Below are 25134 nucleotides of genomic sequence, written 5' to 3'. Positions count from 1 at the left end.
GAGTGTGTTTGTGTGCACATTTTCTATGTTTATTTTTTTGTGTATTTGCAGGCAAGCCTTGGGCATCTGTGTGTGTGTGTGTGTGTGTGTGTGTGTGTGTGTGTGTGTGTTCCTCCTGTCACGTCGCCCTTTGTGTCGCTGTATCTGTACATTTAAGCCCACTGACCCATACGCCTCCTCTCCACGGCCCCCGATGACTCAGATGGGTGTCTACTCACGGAGTACATGGCCTTGACCATCCGGGTTGCTGTGGAGACGTCGGCCGCCTCCTCCTCCAGGCTGTGGGTCTCTTTGTTGACCGTCTCTACCTTGATATCTGGTTTACCGAGGGTGACACCGCGGCGACCTGGAAGAAAAAAAACACAACCTCTGGTCATATTCTGGGTCAACATACATTCATTTACTTTAAAAAGCAACAAAAACAACAACACGTTGTTATTTATTCTATTGTAGCCTTTGTCGTGTGACTACTTGTCCATGCGTTGTCTCTTTTATCTTCTTCATAAGGGAACAAAACATTTACTTTGCTTTGGCATAAAAATCCTCGTAAGGGTTGAACATGAAGATTAATATTCTGCAGCAGATCTTTCTGTCAGAAAGTCTTATGATTGTTCTTTTAATCCACATATTTAACTTATTATTTCTGGTATTGGTGACTTCTAATGGCAATTTCAAAAAGACTCATAGGGTCGTCTTATTTTTCTAAAAAAACAACAACTTTAATGACGCATTGGGCCATGCAACAAAAATACATTCTGAGTAAAGAGGAGAATCTTTAGCATCGTAAGCCGCTGTCAGACATGCACCTTGTTACTGTACACACATGTGCTGGCCAAATTATATATTTGCCTCGTATTTGAATAAGCCCCAGAGTCATTTTTACATAAAAGTCACGACGGTAATCTTATTAGGACCTAGTAATACACACTTCCAACGTGGCTGAAGTCTGAATCGAGTCCCGTCACATTAACATAAAGGCTTCACAAGCACAAGGTTAAATATTCACAGGCAGAGATTAAACACATCTCATGTCATTTCATTAAACGGCTTTTAGTTAGCTCGTGTAGGATATGAACCGTCTTCACAGATGTTCCAATAAAACAGGTATATTTCTATTTTAAACATTGCCTTTAATCTAGAACACTGCAGTCAATATTTGTCAACATGAACAACTCTCTTTCCCCAAAAGCAAGAGACCTTAAAAGTGAAGATTTAAATCATTGAAGTCTTGAGCTGTGGCATCACACAGCAAATGAGAGACGGCTTATCTGGAGCCACGACGATGTTTGTTTGAGTTTCTATTTCCAAACGGTATCTTTTCTGTAGCGGTGTTATCAGCTCTGAACCAGAAAATATACTCTTATCCCCAGAAAATCCCTCTGGGGACTCTGCCAGTCACCTTCATTGTCTTTCCCAATTCTTTATTTACTGTGGAGCAGCTCAAAATGAAACAACTTAAAGACACCACATGTTCGCAGCTCTCTGCTAAGCTAAGTGAGGCTCATAAATGCTAATTCATCATTTCAATACCTTTTAATGCTCTTGTTTTCCACTCTGTTATTTATGTACTTTATCTAGTGTACAAGTGGCAAATACATATGATTTATTAAAAATATATTCATACAATTTAATGTCAGTAGAATGAAAAGGGTACAGTAGGCGTTTTAAGGCAGTTTGCCATATTATATGAATATTCATTAATCTCATTTGAATGAATTGCTATACAGCTGGCATACGTTCCTTTCTTCAAACGTTGAGAGGGGAAATGACAGATAGGGTGAGTGGATGAAAGAAAGACTGATAGACACATACAATGTGTGTGTGTGTGTGCGTGCCCCAACACACACAGACACACACACATTAGAGACACACAGTGTGCACTCACTGCCTTTGCGTTGGCGGTAGAGGAAGAAGGCGAGTGCCAGTAGAAACATAAGCAGCAGAATGGAGGAGCCCACCGTTCCGACGGCGATAATTCCCACTGGAACAATATCTGAAACAAACACAAGCGGAGAAGAGTCACGGGTTGAGGGACAGCTGCTGCCTCGTTGTTACAGAAGAACTGCGTGGATCTTGTGTCGTTGGAGAATAAATCCCGTGTCCGAGCTTAATATTGAACATCTGAAGGCTGCGTGCACGTTGATAAGGCGAGTCAGACACGGGATGAAACTGCTCTCGCTCAACGATGCTTTCTGAAGCTCGCAAAATCTGACAGCTAAAAGAATAAGAGCCAGATAAGACTGACAGCATGAAACAATGTTGTCAAAGTAATGTAGACTTTTTTCGAATAGATCTATAGAATATGTATGTGTGTATCATTTCACATGCATGTGTGCGAGCTTCATGTAGAAGTTTTCTATTGCAGTAGAAGACTGAGTATTACGTCACCCGCATGCTCGTGCTTTAAAGTTTAACAAACAGATTGAATGTGTTTTTTTAATCTAATTTTGAATATTTGCAAAGACTTGTACACGGTCTGTCTTCTTCTGCTCTTCTTTTACTGACACAATGCTACTTTTGAAAGGTTCCTTCAGGGCCCAGTGGTCCGCTCTCCTTCAGCCCAAAAAAAAGCATTTTCCTCATGGATTGCCATTTTAAAAGTGACATCTGTAAAACTGTTGAACGCTCAATTCACATGGCAGATTATCTTTGTCTTGTGAATCCTGAAACCCTGTTGATTTATAATCTTTCTCTTTTTTTTCTATGTGCATGACAACAAAGCAAAGCAAAGGAAACTAAGACAAGTAGATCCGGTAACGATTCTTCAGAAGCAGCTTGATGGGCACTATTGATGTAGATCCCCACCCCCCTTCCTTTTTGTTTTTTACATACCAGTTTCCTCCAGGGTGATGATCATGGTCCCGGGTCCGAAGGAGTTCCAGGCGGTGCAGTTGTACGGCGAGTGGAAGTCAGACTCCATGACGTTGTTGATGGTGAGGGTGGAGAGGACGGCCCCGCCCTGCGATGGAGGTTTACTCTGCTCCACAGTGTACCTCTCCATCAGGGTACCCTTCTCCTTCTCCCACACGTTCTCCTTCCACGCCCAAACCTGAAATAATAAAATAATAATAAACTTTATTTGTATACAAGAATTGCAGCCCAAAGTGCTTCACAGCTAAAACATAAACATTTGACAGAATAAAAGCATTTACATTACAATAATCACAGTGTTGATGTAAGTGAGTGTGAAATCACATTAACAATAGTATAAAATAGCAGAATTAATTAATTAATTACTAAAGTAAAGAGATATAAAATATCACCATTAAAAGGCTAAAGTAAAGAGATATAAAATATCACCATTAAAAGGCTAAAGTAAAGGGATATAAAATATCACCATTAAAAGGCTAAAGTAAAGGGATATAAAATATCACCATTAAAAGGCTAAAGTAAAGAGATATAAAATATCACCATTAAAAGGCTAAAGTAAAGAGATATAAAATATCACTATTAAAAGGCTAAAGTAAAGAGATATAAAATATCACCATTAAAAGGCTAAAGTAAAGAGATATAAAATATCACCATTAAAAGGCTAAAGTAAAGAGATATAAAATATCACTATTAAAAGGCTAAAGTAAAGAGATATGTTTTTACTTTTGAAGATATTGAGCGAGCTTGCCTCCCTAATGTCTGCAGGTAAAGTGTTCCATAGCTTTGGTGCATCATTGCTAAAGGCTGCATCCCCGATTTTCTTTTGGATGTTTCTGGGAACATTTAATAAACCAGTAGTGGATGATCGTAATGTTCTTGGGGGCACATATGATTAGAGAGTTGGCAGTGTAACTTGGTGCGGTTCCGTTTAGGGCTTTGTATACAAGAAGGAGGACATTAAAATCAACTAACACTGGACTGATGTGGTCTCTCCTCTTGGTTCTAGTCAGCAGCCTCGCTGCAGCGTTTTGGATGAGCTGAAGTCTCTCCTTTGTTTTGTTTGGGAGGCCGGTAAAGAGACAATTTGAGGAGGATGAAGTTATACATTTTACATTTTATACATCTCATGAAGGCTGGGTCATGACCGAAAGAACGAGATCGCGGGTACAAGCGGCCGAGATGTGTTTTCTCAGACGGGTGGTGTCTCCCTTAGAGATCGGGTGAGAAGTTCAGCCATCAGGAGAGACTTGGAGTAAAGCCGCTGCTGCTTTGCGTTGAAAGGAGCCAGTTGAGGTGGTTCATCTAGTAAGGATGCCACCTGGGCGCCTCCCTAGGGAGGTGTTCCAGGCACGTCCAGCTGGGAGGAGACCCCGGGGAAGACCCAGGACTCGGTGGAGAGATTATATCTCCTCACTGGGAACGCCTCGGGATCCTCCAGTCGGAGCTGGAGGATGTGGCCCGGAGAAGAAGGGAAGTTTGGGGTTCCTTACTGGAGCTGCTGCCCCTGCGACCCGACCCCGGATAAGAGGTAGACGATGGATGGATGGATGTTTGAGAACCAGTAAAAGGTTCCTCGTTGTAACTTTTAAAAGTGCCGTGTACAGTTTTATCCTTATTTTAACATCCCGTTATGAACCCATGTGTATAATCAGTAGTTACAGGCCAGAAGAAAACACTTTGTAGACTTAACCTGCTCTCACTATGTGTGATCTGCCACTTAGAAAGGATTGAATTAAAATGGTAAAGCAGGTGTACAATCAATTTGTGATTCGAATAAGATCAAAGGCTCGGTACATCTGTTCCTAATCACCACAGCAGGGAAAGTCCTTCGAGCTGATAGGAGCTAACGTGATGAAGACGCAGTTTCCAATATGTTTCATTTGTTGGATTTTTATCTAAACTCGTCTCTGCAATCATCCGATTTCCCTTCAGGGATCAATAATGCTAATTTCCCTTTATCTTATCTTATGTAGCATTAACCACAATAGACTCACATTCACACACGGTGTATATAATAGTAAACATTCTGCAGACAGATGTTGAGAAAGGTGAAGAGAGACTAAAGTGAGTTTGGGCAGGAAATACATTTTAAGCAAAAACAAATTATATTTTTACACTTTGGTAACTTTGTGTTTTTTCTTCGTGTGCAGTGTGTGTCTAATTAAACTGTTCAGGCTGGGAAAGAAAAAGATTCCTCACAGATCAATCACACACACACACACACACACACACACACACACACAGAGTGCAGCAAGCACAGAGTGCAGCAAGTGTGCATGAGCGATAAAAACTCAAGCAGGTTTTTCTACTTAAAATCTGCTGAGGTAGAAATTTGAGGGTATTAAATATGGAACATGGTGATATCAAATATACATAGAGCCATATGTTGGGCTAATGTACCTTTTAATCTGGTTTGAGAATGAGATAAAGAGAAATAAAAAAAATAACACACACACACACACACACACACACACACACACACACACACACACACACACACACACTGTCTGCCTCTCAAAATCTCTCACTTTCTTTTTATTTTCCCACAATGATTTTGTTCCACCACCTCTGTCTGTATCTCCCTTTGTCAATATCTCATTGCCTATTTTTTACACACACACACACACACACACACACACACACACACACACACACACACACACACACACACACACACACACACACACACACACACACCCACACTCCATATTTTATAAGTCCTTGTGTCTCTGCATTAAGCCGAGACTATAATGTCGTATCACATTATACGCTCTGAGCTCTCTGCCGGTGCAGCAGGGGGCTGAAGCTTCCTAAAAGCTCTGATTTCTGTCATGTCGGCACTGCACAATTGGATAATTGACGCTGAAAGGTACAGAATTTTACTCTCATTCTCATTTCACTCTGTTCTAGCCCCACACCCTCTCTCACTCAATCCAGCCTTCAAACCTCAAATGTCGGATTTATTTCCATTTTCTGGCTTTTTGTTTACGGCTCTGTGAGCATTCTGCTATTTCTCTTTTTCGTAAAGGTTTATATCACATGCCATAGCACTCATATAACGCGCAGACACTTTATATTAAACTGTAGATGATCAAGTATTGCACTCAGCGACTTTAAGCAAAGGCAGGAATGAGAAAGCGACGTACAGCTCAGCAGTTACGGCACATTCAGGAGGACGCTCCTTCACAGTTTGCTGCTGAAGCAATCTGTGGGAACGCTTTCCTATAGAGAGAAGATGGTGACCACTTTGAAAGGGATCAGTGAATTGGAACGGTTTCGGATGGTTGCTCCAATTTATACTAAAATCAAGACGGTATTGACGCTGCACTGTCCCTTTCATGGTGAAGATCACTTAAGTAACACGAGAAGCCATGTTCTCCTGTTGTCATGATTTATTTCAGTACAGTCACCTACGCTACAGCGGCTGTTTTTGATGAGTCACAACTTTCACCACAGAGGAAGAACAGATTGTTCCTGCGTACATGTCACACAGTTGTAGAACAATGCCACCTGTGCCCATCGTTTAGACGGTAACACGAGAAGAAGAGAGAAATAACTTTGTTTTCCGGGTGCACGAGGAGGTGTCGTGATCTGTTTGAGGCAGATGCAATCTGAAAAGGTCGAGCACGTCTGCAGCAGATTACAACTTCCAAGCATGGACTCACAATCTTATCAGGTGGGGGGGTGCTGGCGATGTAACACTTGATCTCTCCTCTCTCCCCTCTGACGGAGTACTGGACTGGATCACTGGAGATGATTGGGGGCCCTGAGCGAGGAGAGAGACGGAGAGAGATGGAGACGACATGGAGACATAAGAGGATTACAAACAAATCATAACAACAAATCAAAGAGTCATTACCACGTCAACCCTTACTGTTAGCGTTTCCCCCGTGGTCAAGAAACAATTAGCTGGCACAGAGTAAATGAAAGAATGTAAACTGTTACTGTGGGGAATATAATTAGCGCACGATACGGCTTGATCATGTGTGATGCGTCTGGTGAACTGAAACGACAGGAATACGGTCAACGTCTTGTATCAAGATATGTATAAAACCAGAATCCAAACGCGTTCTCATCAGCTGTGTTGCACCTTCTTCTGCTGCGGTACAAACAGAAGCTATGCATCATCGTCCGCAGTTGGTGGTGCAAAAATGTTGTGTTTGCATTAGCTGTCTTAACATTGTTGACGCAATGAACAAGTGCCAAAGTAACCACTTGGACCGCAAAGATGTGGCAATGAAAGTCACACTTTGTCAGTTGGCGAAGATTTAAGGAGCATTTGTGAACTCCCTTTCTCGTAACTGCGTTCCTGCTGTTTTAATTTATCCAGTAATAGCTGGTCTCTCTTGGGGAGAGAGTTTCGACTTTGAAACGTTGGCTTTGGGCCTATTCAGGGCTGAAAGATGAGCCGTTGGGTTTGGGTCGGGCTTGGGCCTGAATGAATTAGGCGGAAACACTAAACCCATGCAGTAATCTACTCTAGTGGCTTAATGATTCTAGCTTGAACAAGAGGTCGTAATTCATATTCCATGTTTGATCTGTGCCACACGTTATTATAATTGTTGCTAATATCAGCGTTGGTATTAATAGCGGAGTAATTGGATCGTAACTGACCGTTGACAGTGAGCGTAACCTCCGTCTCTCCCACTCCGATCCGCGGCACGATGGCCTTGCAGACATACTGTCCTGCATCGGCTTGACTCACTGACTTCAAATACAGCTGGTTGTTGTTGCTGAGCACCTAGAATCACACACACACACACACACAGACACACATGTATAAGTATGCATGAGAAGCAGCATGGCAGCGTTGTGAAGTGGAGAGCGGAGATAGATGGACATGGATTTTAAAAAGAGGGAGGCAGATCTATATTTAATTCATAAAACATGTTGATTTACTCAGCAGGCTCCATTAGTTTTTTTTCCTGGAGCTTTTCTTAACTTGTTAGGCATGAATTAAAGATTCAAGATATGAAGACTGAGTCTCACTTCTTATCGTCTGCTTTACAACTGAGCAAACATTTATGAAGTCTAGGTCTCAGACATTAATATCGGCTGGGATTGGAGATTTTCTGTCTGCAGTTCCAGCTGCGGGACTTTACATCTTAGTGGAGTAAAGAAAATGTAGGGATCAAGGTCAAAGGTCGGGGGGAGGTTTAATGGTGTGTTCTCACCATGCTCGAGCCCTTCTTGGTCCAGGTGAGGGTGAGGGGGGGGTTTCCGGACCACTTGCAGTGTAGAGTGACGTCAGAGTCCACGTCTACTGTAACGGGCCTGGGCTCCACGACCAGTATGGGGCCAACTGAAGGAGGGTAACACAATTAAAACTCATGAACGCAGACGCATTTTAATGAAACGCAGACTTGGTGAAACTGTATTTCTTTTAATTGAATACCCCAAATAATATACATTTTAAATAAAGAATACATTTTGCCGCACATTTCTTGTAAAATTGGAAGAATGGGAACTATTCATGTGGTTTAAATTTCAGTTTAAAGTTGAAGGGACTGTGCATAATGATAGACATTTCGTCAACTGAGGGTGAACGAGGTCTGTCTGCACTTTGACGAGTTTTGAGAAAAACACATTTGAAAGTTCAACAGTTCATAACGTGGACACTATAAAACCAACTCCAACCCATGTTGACACATCACATGCTGCACACTAGGTAGTGAAGTTAAGACTGTTTGGGCCAATTCAGTGCATTATGGGTAGAAACTAAACTCATTGTGCAGATAGACCTTTGTGGTTCTATTGTTGGAAAACCAGAGTCCCAAGTCTCTCTGACATTTCCCCCCCGAAGATTGAAAATGTAACCCTTTTATGCAATTTAGCTTCATTTTAAGCTCTAAAGATGTTTACACAAGTTCCACGTGGCAGGAAACTTAAAAGTGAAAATTATATTTGTTAATAAATCTGAATGTTTAAGACTTTTTATTAAACTACTAATGATCTTAACTTGAACTACTGATGATCTTAACTTGAACTACTGATGATCTTAACTTGAACTACTAATGATCTTAACTTGAACTACTAATGATCTTAACTTGAACTACTGATGATCTTAACTTGAACTACTAATGATCTTAACTTGAACTACTAATGAGCTTAACTTGAACTACTGATGATCTTAACTTGAACTACTAATGATCTTAACTTAAACTACTGATGATCTTAACTTGAACTACTAATGATCTTAACTTGAACTACTAATGATCTTAACTTGAACTACTAATGATCTTAACTTGAACTACTAATGATCTTAACTTAAACTACTGATGATCTTAACTTGAACTACTAATGATCTTAACTTGAACTACTAATGATCTTAACTTGAACTATTAATGATCTTAACTTGAACTACTAATGATCTTAACTTGAACTACTAATGATCTTAACTTGAACTACTGATGATCTTAACTTAAACTACTGATGATCTTAACTTGAACTACTAATGATCTTAACTTGAACTATTAATGATCTTAACTTGAACTACTAATGATCTTAACTTGAACTACTGATGATCTTAACTTGAACTACTAATGATCTTAACTTGAACTACTGATGATCTTAACTTGAACTACTAATGATCTTAACTTGAACTATATGATCTTAACTTGAACTACTATGATCTTAACTTGAACTATTAATGATCTTAACTTGAACTACTGATGATCTTAACTTGAACTACTAATGATCTTAACTTGAACTACTGATGATCTTAACTTGAACTACTAATGATCTTAACTTGAACTACTGATGATCTTAACTTGAACTATCTACTAGATTACATATAAAACAGTCGGCAGCAAAACGTTTTGAATAAGTTCTTCCTGTGCTTCAAATGATCACGTGATTCATTTCCTGCCCTGCTATTGGTGGTCAGCAGATAGACCTTTGTGATACTAACATGATGCTTGAACATGTGGAGATAGACCTTTGTAGATCTCACTGACTCAGCAAATATATACAAACTCTGCATAAATGAGTGATGCAGATAGACTCTGTTCACTTTAAAGACGTTTGAGACATAGACCTCAAATCTGTCCAATGTGTCAGATACACCTTGTTCACCCTCAGTTGACGATTTCTGATAGTTTAGCGATCTTGGCTAATTGTCAACTGCAGTGTCAAAAGAAACACATTAAAACAGGAACATTAAATACTGTGCATATAGTAAAGAAGGCATTAAATACTGCAAAATAAGGACAACAATATACAAAATGAAACAAAGCACGCTTCAGGTTATTTGAATACATTACAGAGTATGGTCACACACTTGATTGTCATTTAATAACCATGATTTTAAATAAAGCCTTAGTACTCGGGGAGCCCCACATTAATTGTTGTATCCAAATATGTTCAGTACTAGTTGTTTAGTACTAGTGTAATATTTACTTTACTCTGTTATTTGTGGCTTAAATAATAAATGCCACAAGGTTTTGTTGAAATAGCGTTGGACTGCCCTGAGAGAAGAGCTCACACAGTAACTACTGCAGATGTATTCTGCACAATACATGAATACTGTGAAGTAAAGAGTAAATAAAATGCAGCGTGGCTCTTTTATACGGACACATGTAGTTACTAGAGAGCATAAATATGAGTCCCACTCAGCTCAGGAGTGTTTGTACTCACAGTGCACATCCACCAGGATGCTGACGTTGGTGCTTCCCACCACGTTGAACACTTGACAGGACACCGGCTCGGTGAAGAAGGAGTGATCTGCCGTGGTGATAAACACACTTTCCCTCGCTCCCTCCAGCAGCACGCCACCTTTTGCCCACCTGACGGAGAAACACGTCGACATTTAAGCGTTAAAAAAAACGTTTTTGGTGGCGATCCAACAATGAGTGTTTTTATATTACAAATTAAAGCTCTTAAAGTCGCATTTAAAAAGGCTTCACGTCAAAACCTGAGGGAACGAAATACATTTCTCTTTATTTCTGTTATCCAGATATATAGCTCGAAATCATATAACCATATTGCACATCTGCCATTAGATGACATTTTAATATAGACTCAATAGGCTTAGTGCCTAAGTGCTTGGCAGCGCTCCCACACTGGGACCCTCTGGTGTCGTCTCAAACCTCAGAATAAAACCACCGTGTTAAAGTCCAGCGTTTAGTAATTTCACTGCCTCAGTGCTGTCACTTGAGATTTAAGTCAGTGTTTAATTGTTTAAATATTCAATACTTTTACCAATTCTGTTCTGCAAGCAGAAATTACAATTCAGGATTGCCTCCAGACGGCAGTTACAAGCAGATTGGAATAGATGTAAAAGAAAAATCTATTGGCATTAAACAGGATTGCAATCTGGCTCCTGATGTTGGACTGCAGGTGTCAAATGAAACAGTGGCCATCATCAAAAGGTCCAGCACGTCCTGAACTGGACGCAAAGTTGCAACAATGCTTTTAAAATGAGCAGGAACATATTGATTGTTTGATAAATAGAACTAATGTTCAGTACATTTCTGGTCTCTATGAGGTAACACGATGGTTATTGGCATTTATATATTTGCAGTATTATGAACTGGCTGTCTGCTAATGCAAACCGAACATTTCCTACTGCTGCAGCTTCACAATAAAAGCATTTAACTGGCAAAACAAGACTTTTATTATGAAATAGTCACAAGAAGTGCAGTCAGTGAGTTTGATACTGGCCGATATCGTTAATCAAAAATGTGTTTGTGAAGACAACGGTCATGTTTTTGATCAGTTTGAAATATCGCAGGGAGTAAGTGGAGAGGCGGGACCAGCCACGGTGAGCTGTTGGATGATGAGCTGCACACATCCAACTTCTCAGCGAGGTTCTTTGAATTTCGCAGACATAAAACCAGCGCACGGTTTCTGACAGAACGAAGGTTATTAGTTTAGCTGTCCCTAGTGTTCTGGGAACTGTTGTATTATATAATCCAGGACTGAAATCTCAGGGATTGCTAATTTAAAGCGGACTTTAAAGGTTGAGTTCAAGATTTCATCCAGACCTGAAGCCGATGATGGGAGGGTTGCCTGTGGCCTGGCAGGTGAAGATGACTCTCTCCCCCACCAGGACGGAGCGAGGCTCGATGGACAGGGTCACCGTGGGAGGGTCTACACAGGTTAGAGACACACATCCATGTACAGCTACAGATACACCGAATGACTTTCTCTGTTTCAGCTGCACGAGGATTGATTTCCCACACAAACTATACATTTCACCCCTAAAGCCTCGTGTGAACACAGCACTGCTTCTACTGTTACTGCACTTATTCTCTCAGTCGTTACTAACTACACTGGCTCGGGGGGGGGGGGAAAACATCCATCTTCTTGATTGAAAATTCAACTACTGTTTCTTTATGAGCACGTATTCCTTTATTTCTTCAAGGACACGATTGAAATCAGTTGTTTCAGATGTTGAAGAAACTCAACGTGCTCCAGAGACGAAGCTGAATCAATGCTGGAACCAGCCCAAGTCTGAGAATGATTACTTTAAGTTGACAAGTGCTGGGCAGCTAATTCAAATTCCAGGGTGATCTACACAGAAACAGCCCCCCCCCCCCCCCCCCCCCCCCCCCCCCCTATGCACCTCTGTCAAAGAAACTTACGGTGCACGTTGAGGGTAACAGTAGCTCGTTTTCCCATCGGCACCGCCGGGTTGCTCGCCACACAGGTGAAGTTGCGGCTGCTGTCCGTGTCGATTGGTGTGATGGGCAGGTAGCTTCTGGTCGTCACCCTCTTCCTGTCTGGTAAAACTTCCTGTTCGGCAAAGACATGGGGAGGGAGAGGTGCGGGTAGAATTTAGGGAAGGGAACAGACAGAGAAAAGATCAAAGAAGAGGAGGAGGAGCACAGCGGATAAGGAAGGACGAGAAGGACAAAAGAAGGAGGGAACGGGAAATATCATGGGAGAAAGGAGGAGAAAGGAGACAGAGGACGATTACTAATGGAGCCAGGAGAGATAAGGAAATAGCAAAACATGAAATAGAAAGAGCAATCTGCAATAAAATACATTTTTAGACATGATGCAGGGAAGGAGAAACAGTTTAAAGTGTTCTTCTTCTGCGCATCTCATTGATTAATCGCTCGCTTCTATATCCTTCTAGATGAAATACACATTTGGGTTTTGGTTAGTTGAACAGAAGAAGCCGTTGTTCACAGTTTGACCTTTCAGAGTATTTCTTTATTAATCGGAAAGTAATTCAAAAGATCAAAATCGTTCTTTGTTACAGCCATAAACCATAATCTCTAAGTGTTATTCTGCACAATAACAGCGTACACTGCGGCGCTTTGCAATGCAGCTACAAAATGTGTGAGGAAAGTGTTCACAGCCTTCACTGTGGTGTAAATGCGTGGTCAGTAACACCAAAGAGCAGCATGTAATATGTATGAGCATGTGTGGGGGGGGGGGGGGGGGCATGAAGCTGGCTGCAGGAGATGTAAAAACATCTGTGTTGGAGTGTCTGAGTCAATGTTTGCTGTGTGAGTGTGCATATGTGTGTGTGTGTGTGTGTGTGTGTGTGTGTGTGTGTGTGTGTGTGTGTGTGTGTGGGAGAGTCTGTGGCTGTAATTAAAAATGTCTTGCATCTACGCATGTTTCCAGTTGTGTCACGACCAAACGACTTCACATGTGCTTCTCGTTTCTCGTGGTCAACAATGGGAAATACAAAGTTTATTGGCGCAGTTATAGACGCATCACAGGCAACGCTTTAGAAACATTGATCTATTTAACTAAACGTGTGTATCAGTATGTATTCTACTTTTTGTGAAGGTTTCCTCAGATACCAGAAGAACATGTGTTTAGCTACAGGATGTGGTCCAGGTGGGAATCAGACCTCAGTAACCGTGCAGATCCAAACCTCATTGCCTTTTATTAAACTTTTAAAACCTCTGAAATGGAGAGAAAGCAAACGCACTATTACTACGAGTCTTCCATGTTGTAATCTCCAACAGCTCGTACACACCGTGTTGAGTTAACAAACACATCGCAGCACAACAAATATACTGATTTCATAAATGAATGATACGATAGAGGAGAGGTGTGTAATGCTCCCGTGTTGACAGAGTGGTGTACCGCTCCTTTAACATATGTCTACCGGATGAAACAGGTACAGCATGCTGTGTGTCGGCTGAGCCAGGTGGGGGACACTGGGGGCTGCAAAGTCAGATTAATGTGTCTTGGCTTGGCTCAAATTCAGTTTTGTTTGGCTAAACGATCGTATGACTTGTTCCCATCGAGCGTGTTAGTTTGTGCACTTTCATTGACACTAGTGAAGGTAAACACTTCATTAGTCTCCTAACAGGTGTCACGGCTTTCCACATGCTGCAGGCAACTGGTTAGCAGGTCAGAATGTGGCGTGTGTGAGCATTCAAAAGCACCGAATGATAAACCCGGTCCCCCTTTCTGCCGAGATGTTATCGTGTTGACAACCAAGAACCGGGAACAGTCTGCTGCTGACTTGTATTTCCCCTTATGCAGGACTCCAGGGGTGATGTGCAGCCGGAGATGTACACACTGTAACTCCCCTTCGCAGTGCCCACGGCAACAGGCGTGTAAACAAACAAACACTCAGACCGAGAGTTGCTGAGCAGCAGACTGTAGGTACGAGCATTTGTGCTACAAACTCTTCTGAAGCCACGAGTAGGCATTCCACATTATGCAGATCTCATTTTGGTGCATGACTGGTGTGCATGTGTGTGCGTGTGTGTGTGTGTGTGTGTGTGTGTGTGTGTGTGTGTGTGTGTGTGTGTGTGTGTGTGTGAGTCACCGTGGACTGGTAGGCCCCCTCCACGGCGACTCCATCCTTGGTCCATTGGATGTGTGCTGCAGGCTTGGCGCCGCGGGTCACGCAGGTCAGGTTGAACGGAGTCCCGGCCATCAGCAGGAGCTCCGGGGTTCCCTCAACCACCGGGTCCTCGGGGGGGACTGGAGGAGAGACACGCAAGAATCCAAGCTTTGAAAAAGGACAAAATTATGCAAACATGCACTCATGCATACAGACAAACCTGTACAGTGCGTGCACATGCACATGTATAAGAAATACTGCGCAGCTTTCACACAGAAGAGCTTCAATTCCTTCAATTCAACACTTTGGATTTGCTGTCCAGCGTTTCCCTCAGGAGGTTTCTAAAGGTCGTTAATTCCTTTCAAATAATCCAACAATTCTCTTCCTATCCGTCAGTATTTCACGTTTAGCTTCTTGCTAAATATAAGGTCATAGCTAACGTTAAGATGCTCAGATAGGGCAGCTCCTCACGATCGATGAGATGCAGTAAATGCTTTGCTCGAGCTCCTTAACTTTCTTCATCTGCAGCTTCACCAAAGTGTGAGCGAGAGCAGTTTGTTGTTATATCAGCAGGTGATGTTTCCCACAACAGAGAAACTCATGGATTGTGGAAGCTGATGGAAACAGAAAGGACCGAGCCAGTTGAACCAGGTCTTCACACGTGTATATATACATTGATTCTCCACTGCTCGTCCGTAAAGGTGAAGCTCATTCTCTCTCTTTCTCTTTGATTTTATAATCATCTCCGGTCTCCTTGGAATGAAAAGGTCCTTTGCTCAAACGGTGGTTAAAAGAAAAAGAAAAACGGCGCCTGTATCTGCAGCCGGGTCACTTACTGAGCACATTGAGTTTGGCCCTCCTGGAGCGCAGGGCGGCCTCCGTGGCCTGACACTCGTACAGGGAGTCATCGGACAGCTCAGAGTTGGAGATCTCCAGGTTGTACTGGCCAATGTCCAGAGCGCGCAGCACACGGTACCTGGGCCAGGCTGCAGGAGACACACGTGCAGTTCACAGGTAAACACATGGATGCATGGTGAATGGATGCAGTTATACGGAGCTTTTCACCAGTCAAAGCGTTCACCTGTGATGAACACACACACACACACACACACACAGAGGGAGCATTTTGGGACACTTTGACATGTTGACCGCAGGAGTTCCTGTTTGAAAGTGAAGAAAGAGGAACATTAAAGTCATGACTCATCCTTAACAGCACTGCCTTCATGAAGGATCTGTGTCTTAAGATAATATACTTATTTTATAAAACACTGAGTGATCACTTTCAGGTAGTGACGCTGAAAGAAATAACTTTATTTCAGGGTTTGGAAGAAAACTTTTTATTTTCATCTGCTCGTCTAGAAGGAAATGTAAAGTCACAGGGGAAAGAGAGCTCCAGGTTCACATGTTTCACTCACTATGATATCTTTTGTTACGAAGAAGGTCTTTAAAACTGTGGGAGTATAGTTTTATTGAAAGCCATTTTTAGCTGTCCCAAATCTTCAACTCCTGCCAAGAAAGTTGAAGTTAATTTAAAGGTGTAGTTCAGCTACATTTACAAAAACAAAAGTAGTGTAATTTAATTTGATTCAGTGTCAGAGACTGTGTTTCCGTCTCCGCTGACTCGTTTACCACGTAAATCAATCTCTTATAAAATGGATCAAAGCTGGATCTCAATGGCATCACAGCAGTCACAGTCATCACGTATATAGCAGTTAGCATTAATACCAAGTTTTGAAGACCTTTTTTGCACCAACCAAGGAGCATGACCTCCACACACACACACACACACGACGCAGAGGGAGGTAATGCACACACATGCACACAGCAAATACAGCAGCGCAGTCAGAGACAAACAGCTGAAGGGCTTTTGCACAAACACTGATCAAACATCGCCGCACATACAATGATGCCACAGCAGTTCCTGTATGATACGCAAACTGCAGAACTACAGGCAGCGCCGTTCCAATTACAACACCACCCCCCCCTCCCTTTCGCTCTGTTTGAACCCTCGCCTCTCAGACAAAGACATAATTGAGCGTGACGTCCCACTAGGGGGCACTCATTGATCCTCCGTGCCCAATCCTAACATGACATCATGGATTCAGATGGCAAAGGCAGGCAGGCGGTTGGGGTGCACGAAGGAGGAAGGAGAGTGGGTAGGGGACACACACACACACACACACACATACAAAAGTATTAGTGGAGATTACATCATCCACTTCAGCACTTCGCAGCATAGCAACCACAGAGGTGAAAGCACCCCGGGGAGAAGGAGAAGTAGAAGACGAAGGAGGAGGAGGACGAACAATAAACTGCCACTAATGCCTGCAGGTAGTGCGGAGATGTGTGTTCTAGGTGTTTGCATTGATACATGTTATCATATTGATCATATCGAGTTTCATCTTCATGTTTTTTTACATTTACACGCACAGCTCTGTGACGTGGGCGTGCAAACTGCAGGTATTCATTTAATGCACGATCTGCACTCCCACACTGTCATCAACAGCTGTGTAAAAATCCTACAGGGCGCACAGCGTGGACCTCTCACACGTCATGATTCACGCACGCCTCGCTACATCAAAATATATGAATATTATTTGTCTGCGCAAATATTTACAGCTTACAGACTTTCTTCCACGCATTGACACGACCTCTCGTTTATATTGCGCACATGAAAAGCAAGAGATTGAGACTCTATGTCAAGGAAGAAGGGAGGAATGGCAGCACAGACAACTTAAGGATAAATAATGGACAGAAGGTGATAGATGGTTGAAAGAAGCAGAGAGAAAGAGACCGAGAGGACAACATGTTCATCAAACGCCGGTGTGTTTATCATCAGAACCGTGCTCGCAAAAGGCTGCAAGGACAAAGAGAGCATTACCGACATGAAGAGAGAGGGAGGAGGGTGAGAGGAAGAGGAAGAGGAATGCAAAGCAATGGAGGGGATCTGGGAAACACATAAAGCAAGTGAGGATGGAGCTGTAGTGTGAGAGACGGAGGGAGAGAGACGCGCTGACCTTTACTGAACCTGTGAATTCAATTGAGTTGAAAAACAAGATTCACATCACATGTCAGATTATCACTTGTGTGTGAGTGTGTGTGTGTGTGTGTGTGTGTGTGTGTGTGTGTGTGTGTGTGGGTATGTGTGGGTGGTTGTGTGTGTTCATTTACAGAGAGGAGAAATGTCATGTGTGGTGCAGAGCTGATGCGTTTATCGTTCATAATGTTACATTTTGTAATTATTAGATTTTAATTGAATCTGTGATATTGTCAGATATATAAATAAATGTACTTTTCACCGTTTGTCGACACATGATTTATGGTAATGAAACCTTTGTGTAAAGAATCCTTCCAGCCGCAGAGGTAAACGATATATTCTGCAACACGTTTGAGTTTGAGAACCTTGAAGTGTCACAGAATGTAGAAGTTTAGACGTCTTAGTCCTTGTCACAGTTTGAATTGACAGAAAGGATTTGCATCAAAGATGTCAGAGGCCATTGATGGATGAAGATAAAAAAACAAAGAATAAAGACAATTTAAAAAACACAGATTATTAATCGAACAAAAGGTTTTTACCAGTCACAGTTTACGTCCTTTGTGCAGCTTGTTTGTTCATATATTGATTATAGAATTGGTCAATACGACACTGCTGCATTATTAAAGTGAGGAACTCATGTAAGCATCAATACATATATAAAATTCAGAAGTAGCCTATTGTGCATAACGTCTATATCTCGAAGCTAATACCTTTAACTTTACTTAAAAATAAATAAAAAGCCTAACCTTCACTTGTATTGATTCATTCCAGTAAAATATCTTTAGTACTTCCTCCACCAACAGATCATTTCCATTCTGAAATATTTTGCCAAAATGTATCTGTGCAGAGAGAGAGCGCTGTCAGCTGCAGCGGTCACACGATGTCAATTACAGCATTCAGAAAGCCACAATGGTCAAAAGCTTATTTGAATAATTCTGTAAAATGGGGGTGAAGGTCAGGAGAGAAGGACATTTGTGCTTTTCTTCTCGCGGCCTCTTTATTCCGACTCTTCTTCACTTCTCTGACCGTCTCTTGAATGCAGCCCGTCTGACCCTTTGACCCTCCTCACTCCTGGCTGCGTGCGGCGACGCTTCCCCATCTCTGATATGAAGTGTATTCTCCTCTTCCACTCGCAGTAAGTCACACTGGATGTGCGTGTCGGCTTAAAATGTAAATGCGAATGTGCGTCTGCTTTTGTCAGCAGTGTGAGGGATTTCCTCTAATTCAGCATGATATACAGGACTCATTTTTGCCCAGATTGTCACTCACACGCCTCTTGGCTCTTAACGCTCTCTCTCTGTTCACTGTTCATTCCCTTAATGTTAAAAAGAACCCTACACTTTTTCAACCGTAATAGCTTTTGTCAGGGTTCTTACAGTCAAAACTGAACCGAAAACCGTAGCTGAGTTATTCCCCTTCTTCACTTCACTTTGATCCCCGCAGCTCGGTGAAGCTGCGGGGATCTCTTACTCTCGCTCACCTCGGAGACCCTCTCCGATGCCGAGGGCCAGGCCGTCCTTGGTCCACTGGACGATGCCGCTGTAGTTGAAGACCACGCAGGACAACACCACCCGTTCTCCCAGCACCACCGACTGGTCCGCTGGCTCCTGAGAGAAGCGAATGCACCGCACTGCAACAGAGGGACAGAGAGGGAAATCAATTTGAAGTTCTTTTCACTGTGACCTGGCCATGCGCTGCCATCATTTATTGCACTGTATCGAGCTGCACGGCCCCTCTCCAGTCTTATTGACTTGGGCTTGTCTATAGCGTGGCTGTTGGGTTGATTTGTTACGACTCTTATTGTCCTCTTTTTATGATGTGTTTGTCTTGTGAGCATGTTTTAATATGTTTTAATATTTCATTGAAATGTCTCTTACGGGACGGGGAGGATTTAAATGGAACTGCCTGTATTTATGCACATGTGCCTCGGCTGAACGGAAGGACACGCATTCGACTCACAGATTTGATTTCATGAAATCATTTGAATCATTTCTCTTTTTCACTGGACTCAGAGCTCAATTGCTGGAATTAGCATATTTGTCCTAATTCTGTGCCTTCTGCCTTTGTTTCGTCTCTTTCTTGCCCCCTTTTTTCAAGTTTTCCCTGGACTTTGCTGAGGCTTATGCGTGGGTATGTTTGAGTGAAAGTGCGCGTGTGCCTGCATGGATGTGCAAGTGCGCTTGTGTTGCAAGAACATCATTGCCAAGCTGTGATACAGCCTGCTCTTTTTCATCACACAGTACAAAGGATTTTGCTTACACACACACATTTCCTCCAGCAAAATAAGCCTTTTGGCTACTGCAGTCCTCTAAAATACACGGATATAAAGACTACAAGTGTAGCGCCGGCATACATTAACGCTCTCGCATAAAGAGAAAGTGTCAGGTGTGGAGGCGAGGCTGTTTTCAGCGGTTTGCATCATCAGGTAAAATTGTTTCATATTCCAGAGAAAGTCTTGCAAGAAGGCGCGTTAATTAAGGCAGAGAAGAAGACTGTGGTGCCTTAGATGACACGTGCACACGCACACGCACGGGCACTCACACACAAACACGCTGAATCTCACATAAACAGACGCTCCTGCACACATGCAACGTTGAATCACACCCAATTTATGCGATCGCACACACTCACACACATTCAATTGCTCATTGAGTCACACAGCTGAGGATACATCCAGGCACACTTCCACAGAGTTGGTGTTTGTCTTCCCGTGGGCTATTCTGTTCTTGGATCATGGTTAAAACAATCCTATTAGCTAATTAAGGCAAAACTGGTTAATAAAGCCGGCCGTGGCTCTGAGGGACACGTCTCAGTGGGATTGAACCACAAAGGTGCAAACAACAGGGAGATTTAGCGATTTGTCAGGAGGATTATACGACCTGTCATGTTATTTGTGCGGAAGGCTCCTTTACTGAAGACGGGAATCTACAGACTTCACAAGAAGCACTTTGATGTTTCATCAACTTTCCTTTTGAATGCTGAATCAAGAAGACAACTGCTGCGACTGTGAGCGGAGCCGTTTGAAGTTTAAGGGAAAATCCGCCTTAAAACACTGAACTATTGCTGTTGATTGGATGTGTTCTCTTCTGGCTAAACATAAAGCAGATGATGTAATGTTGAAATATTGTCTCCAGTACAGGTGTCTGTCCTTTTGCTGTGCTCTGACTGTAGGTGGCAGAACAATCTTCCCCCCGCTTGCTTGATCTAAACACATATTAATCGATGTAGACATTAATTATTGTTTTGGTTTGTTTGGTATTTCTGCACCTTTATTCTTTGATGTGTGAAATATTTTGCACCCCAGGTTTTGAGTACTTTATAAATTCAGTTTCACTCACTTCCTCACCTAATTGATATTTTAACAGTCAAATAGGAGCAGTTTGAATCTGGTTTGGGACCTTTTTTCATGCCTCTTCGTGTTCCTGCTCCTTCAAATAAAGACCAAAACACTGCAAAAATGTTCTTCACGCAGTTTTAGGCAGAGCAAGGATCAAAGTTATGCTAAAAACCGTCATTCCGGCTGCTTGAAACACTGATCTCTTTCGACCTTCAAATTCAGGCCCACAAAATACTATTTTAACAGTCAAATAGGAAGTAAACTCAAAAAAGCCTCAATAGACCAGAATGCAATGCAGTTACAGGACATGTTCAGCTCAATACAACTCAAATAACTTTGTTTCTATAAGAGAAACTCTTCACACACGTGTACAAACCTGACTACAACACAATCGAAAAGTATTTTGAACAATAAGCACAACATATAACACCTGGAAGGCCTCATCCAAACACACAGCAACATACAGAAACAGATGAAGAGCTGTCGCTTCTAGAACCTTTTAATAACAGAGAAGTAGATCAATGACAGACAAGTTGATGGATCCCCTCCCTACACATGCATATGTATAATATACATAACATACACTCAATATACATTTGTACTTCCTCAAACATGACAGGTAAAGTGATCATGATTGGCCCAGGCTGGAACTATTTACATCTTTCTTCAAAGACAAAACATTGGAAATGGAAGCTGCTGTTGTTTCCGACGGAGAAGAAGAAGACGGAGCTGCTGGGACGTGGTATCCTGCTGACATGAGTGATTTACATGTGGGTCATGTTATGCATGATTTATGCAAAATTAACAACTATTATGAGTAAGGGCCCTCTTCTTCGTGTATAACTCTGTACAGAACAACGCATGGTCTCCTGGGACAGACTGTGGTGTGTGTGTGTGTGTGTGTGTGTGTGTGTGTGTGTGTGAGAGAGAGTGAGACATAGTGACAGAAAGACAAAAAGGAGGAGACAGAGAATATTTCTGTTTGTGTGTCGTTATATTTGCGTGTGCATTAATGTGTGCGTATTTATCTGAGTTTATGAGTGTGTGGGTATATATATATATATATGTGTGTGTGTGTGTGTGTGTGTGTGTGTGTGTGTGTGTGTAAGTGTGTGTGTGGCCTGTCAGCCTGCAGCAGGGACTCAGATCGCGGAGGAGAGAGCTGCACTGACAGAGAACAGAGATGTAATTAACCCTACGGGATACCCACCCTCCTCCTCCTCCTCCTCCTCCTCCTCCTCCTCCCCACAACACACACACACACACACACACACACACACACACACACACACACACACAAACACTCCTCTATCTCCCTGCCTCTCTCCTCTCCCGTGTGCTCTCCTCTCCTCTCCTCTTTCTTTTTTTTTCACTTTTTTCACTTTTTAATTTTTTAATTTCATCTCTTTCTCGTTTCATCTTTTTCTGTCTCTCCTCGTCTCTCTTCCTTTGTGTCTCTCCTCGTCTCTCTTCCTTTCTGTCTCTCCTCGTCTCTCTTCCTTTGTGTCTCTCCTCGTCTCTCTTCCTTTCTGTCTCTCCTCGTCTCTCTTCCTTTGTGTCTCTCCTCGTCTCTCTTCCTTTGTGTCTCTTCTTGTCTAACTTTGTCTATCCTCCTTTTTCCTATTCCCTCAACTCAACGTCTGTTTGTCTAATTTCAGCACATCTCATCCTCTCTCTTGACCATCTCTCCACTTCTCTTTCCTCCCCTCGTCCCTCTCTCGTTCTCCAGCATCTCTCTTTGCATTAATCTCTCTTCATATCTTTGAAACATTTCTTCCTTCATGTGTTTCTATCATCTCACATGTCTCACCCTCTCCTGCCTGTCTTCTGTCTTTCCTTATCTGTGCGGTTGTTTCTCTCTGTGTGTCTCTCTTCTCAGCATCCTTCCTCCTCCTCCTCCTTTCTTCCCTCCTCTTCATCCTCACTGGCCTGCATCATTACCCTGAGGGATGATGTTAGGTGTATCTTATCTTCCTCTCTCTCCCTCTCATTGCATAATGACCCAGTGGAACAATAGACAGAGCTTCACAATAACAGCCTCAGTGTCCAAACACATTATCCTTAATGTCTTTAATATCCTTTATTCACGCTGTCCTCTCTTTTCTTCCATCAGACCGAGCTTTATGAAACATCTACATCAGTACCGTCTAACGAGCCCTTTATCAATGTATACACTTAACATTTAAATATTAAGTATACACATCTTTAAAGACATTTCTACATATTCTATTATACATGAGCTGGAGTATTAATATTCCTTGGGAAACACTGACTCTCTTGGAATAGATGAGCTGCACCAGAATCTCAAACAAGTGCAGATTTCAATCCTGGAGGAGACACACAGCTCAATAGTGAACAGGATTTTGATTGACAGTTAAGTTTATTATTGACATGAGTTCAGTGGAACATTCATGCAGGCAATTAGTATAGTAAGTAACTTCTGGGTTTGAACCTCATGAAGCGTATGGGCAACACACACCAGCCGTGTTTCATGGAGTTGCATCATTCGATGGTGGTGGAGCACACGGGACTCACCACACACACAAAGTCAAATGACAAAAGATGGTTGTTTGTTCAGAAACGCTCTGCGAAACCGTTTTCTAAGTAAGTGAGATGACCTTTTATTTAGACTCAAACACCTAGTCTGCCGTCCGCCAGGGAGGATATGTTTTAGGCACGATTGGCCCTGAATCTTTTAGCTTGGAAGACGCTGTATTATCACCATTAACACAAAGTGCAATGAACGCTGATGGGAATTGAGATTCATCCTCTGGGGATCCTGATCCATGCACAAGACGTTCTTTCAGAGGAAAAAGGGAAACGTTGTCCTTCTAGTGGAATATCTTGGACGTCAATCCGTCCTATAGTTGGTGAAACATTTAACTCAAAACCAAAAAGCTCCACCTCATGTCGGGGCGAGAGGAAAAGCTAGGGATCGCCGAAGTCATTCGAAGACGTCATCAGGGGAACACGAATGTCTGTACAAAATGTCACGGCAATCCAATAGTTGAGAAACCTTTTTCAGGAGAGACGAGCAGCTGATAACATTTCTGCTTTTCTATTGCATGACAATAAAACAGGACGTGTGTTCTGACTTGATGCCGCACATTAACTGCCAACGCTGTTGCCCTTTAGTGTCTGGCAGTATTTCTTTAGCTCGCCTTCGCTGTAACTGACAGACGTGAATCTTATCAGGTAGCTTCACATCTCCCCAACGGTTCAGAAGCTTCTGATTGGCTCCGATGATCAGAAATAAATCATTTAGAATCTGGTATTCCAGGCACATCATAACACCGCGCAGTCAAATCAGAGAATGTCGAGGCAAAACATAAGAAAGTTAGTGGATATTTTAATTTCCGCACCTCAAAGAGTCTTGTCATCTCATCAGACATGATCCTCTTATTCATCGAGGAGCCACTGCTGCTTAAGAGCGGAAGACTTAAGACTTCAAATGCGGCCACCGAAGGCCAAATACAATTCCCTGCAAGCGAAGCGTCTCTGTGTAGACATGAAAGGACAGTTTGTGAGGTTTGTAACCCTAAACTGCACTCCTCCACACCCTGAAGCCTTCATCCTCCTAACCCCCGCCCCCCCCCCCAAAAACTGCCACGCTGACCCTCTCCGTGTATTCATGTCCCAGCTCGGCCTCCGGGCTACAGCTCGCTCCCATTTCAACTAACGCACAGCACTCTCAGGCAGGAGAGAGCATGCTGTGTGTGTGTGTGTGTGTGTGTGTGTGTGTGTGCGTGTGCGTGTGCGAGTATTGTCCGTGTTTACACGCATGCCTGCATACATCTCTGTCATTGTTGTGTTGTGTATGCCGTGTGCATATATTTGCCATTTCTGAAAAGGCAGCAAAGGGCAAAGTGTGGACAGGAGAGTAAAAGAAAACAAGGTGTTTGCATGAGAGAGAGAAAAGAGAGTGATAGTGTGTGTGTGTGTGTGTGTGTGTGTGTGCGTGTGTGTGTGTGTGTGTGTGTGTGTGTGTGTGTGTGTGTGTGTGTGTGTGTGTGTGTAGGAGGGAGGGAGGAAGTAGTAAACCGCAGAAGAAGAGAAGAGAAGGGGAAGAAGAAACGAGGACAGAGGGACACAGACAGTCCAGTCTAAGGAGACAAAATAAAGGCTCCT

The 25134-nt window shown here is 42.6% G+C and overlaps 1 protein-coding gene across 1 annotated transcript in view; it reads right to left on the bottom strand.

The window, feature by feature from the left end:
• Positions 1 to 25134, bottom strand: part of kirrel1b (kirre like nephrin family adhesion molecule 1b) — a 67142-nt gene that overhangs the window by 5676 nt on the left and 36332 nt on the right. Inside the window, exons 2-13 of the mRNA XM_029453095.1 lie at positions 19150 to 19299; positions 15469 to 15618; positions 14615 to 14772; positions 12456 to 12606; positions 11856 to 11961; positions 10507 to 10655; positions 8046 to 8173; positions 7486 to 7612; positions 6537 to 6637; positions 2833 to 3049; positions 1886 to 1993; positions 219 to 346 (exon numbers count right to left, since the gene is read on the bottom strand). Coding sequence (XP_029308955.1) covers positions 219 to 346; positions 1886 to 1993; positions 2833 to 3049; positions 6537 to 6637; positions 7486 to 7612; positions 8046 to 8173; positions 10507 to 10655; positions 11856 to 11961; positions 12456 to 12606; positions 14615 to 14772; positions 15469 to 15618; positions 19150 to 19299 — 1673 coding nt within the window. The remainder of the gene's footprint in view (positions 1 to 218; positions 347 to 1885; positions 1994 to 2832; positions 3050 to 6536; positions 6638 to 7485; positions 7613 to 8045; positions 8174 to 10506; positions 10656 to 11855; positions 11962 to 12455; positions 12607 to 14614; positions 14773 to 15468; positions 15619 to 19149; positions 19300 to 25134) is intronic.

The sequence above is a fragment of the Cottoperca gobio genome, chromosome 17 (assembly GCF_900634415.1).
Source record: "Cottoperca gobio chromosome 17, fCotGob3.1, whole genome shotgun sequence".
Taxonomy (NCBI): domain Eukaryota; kingdom Metazoa; phylum Chordata; class Actinopteri; order Perciformes; family Bovichtidae; genus Cottoperca; species Cottoperca gobio.
Note: the sequence above shows the minus strand (reverse complement) of the source record. Positions and strands in the feature narration are given on the sequence as shown.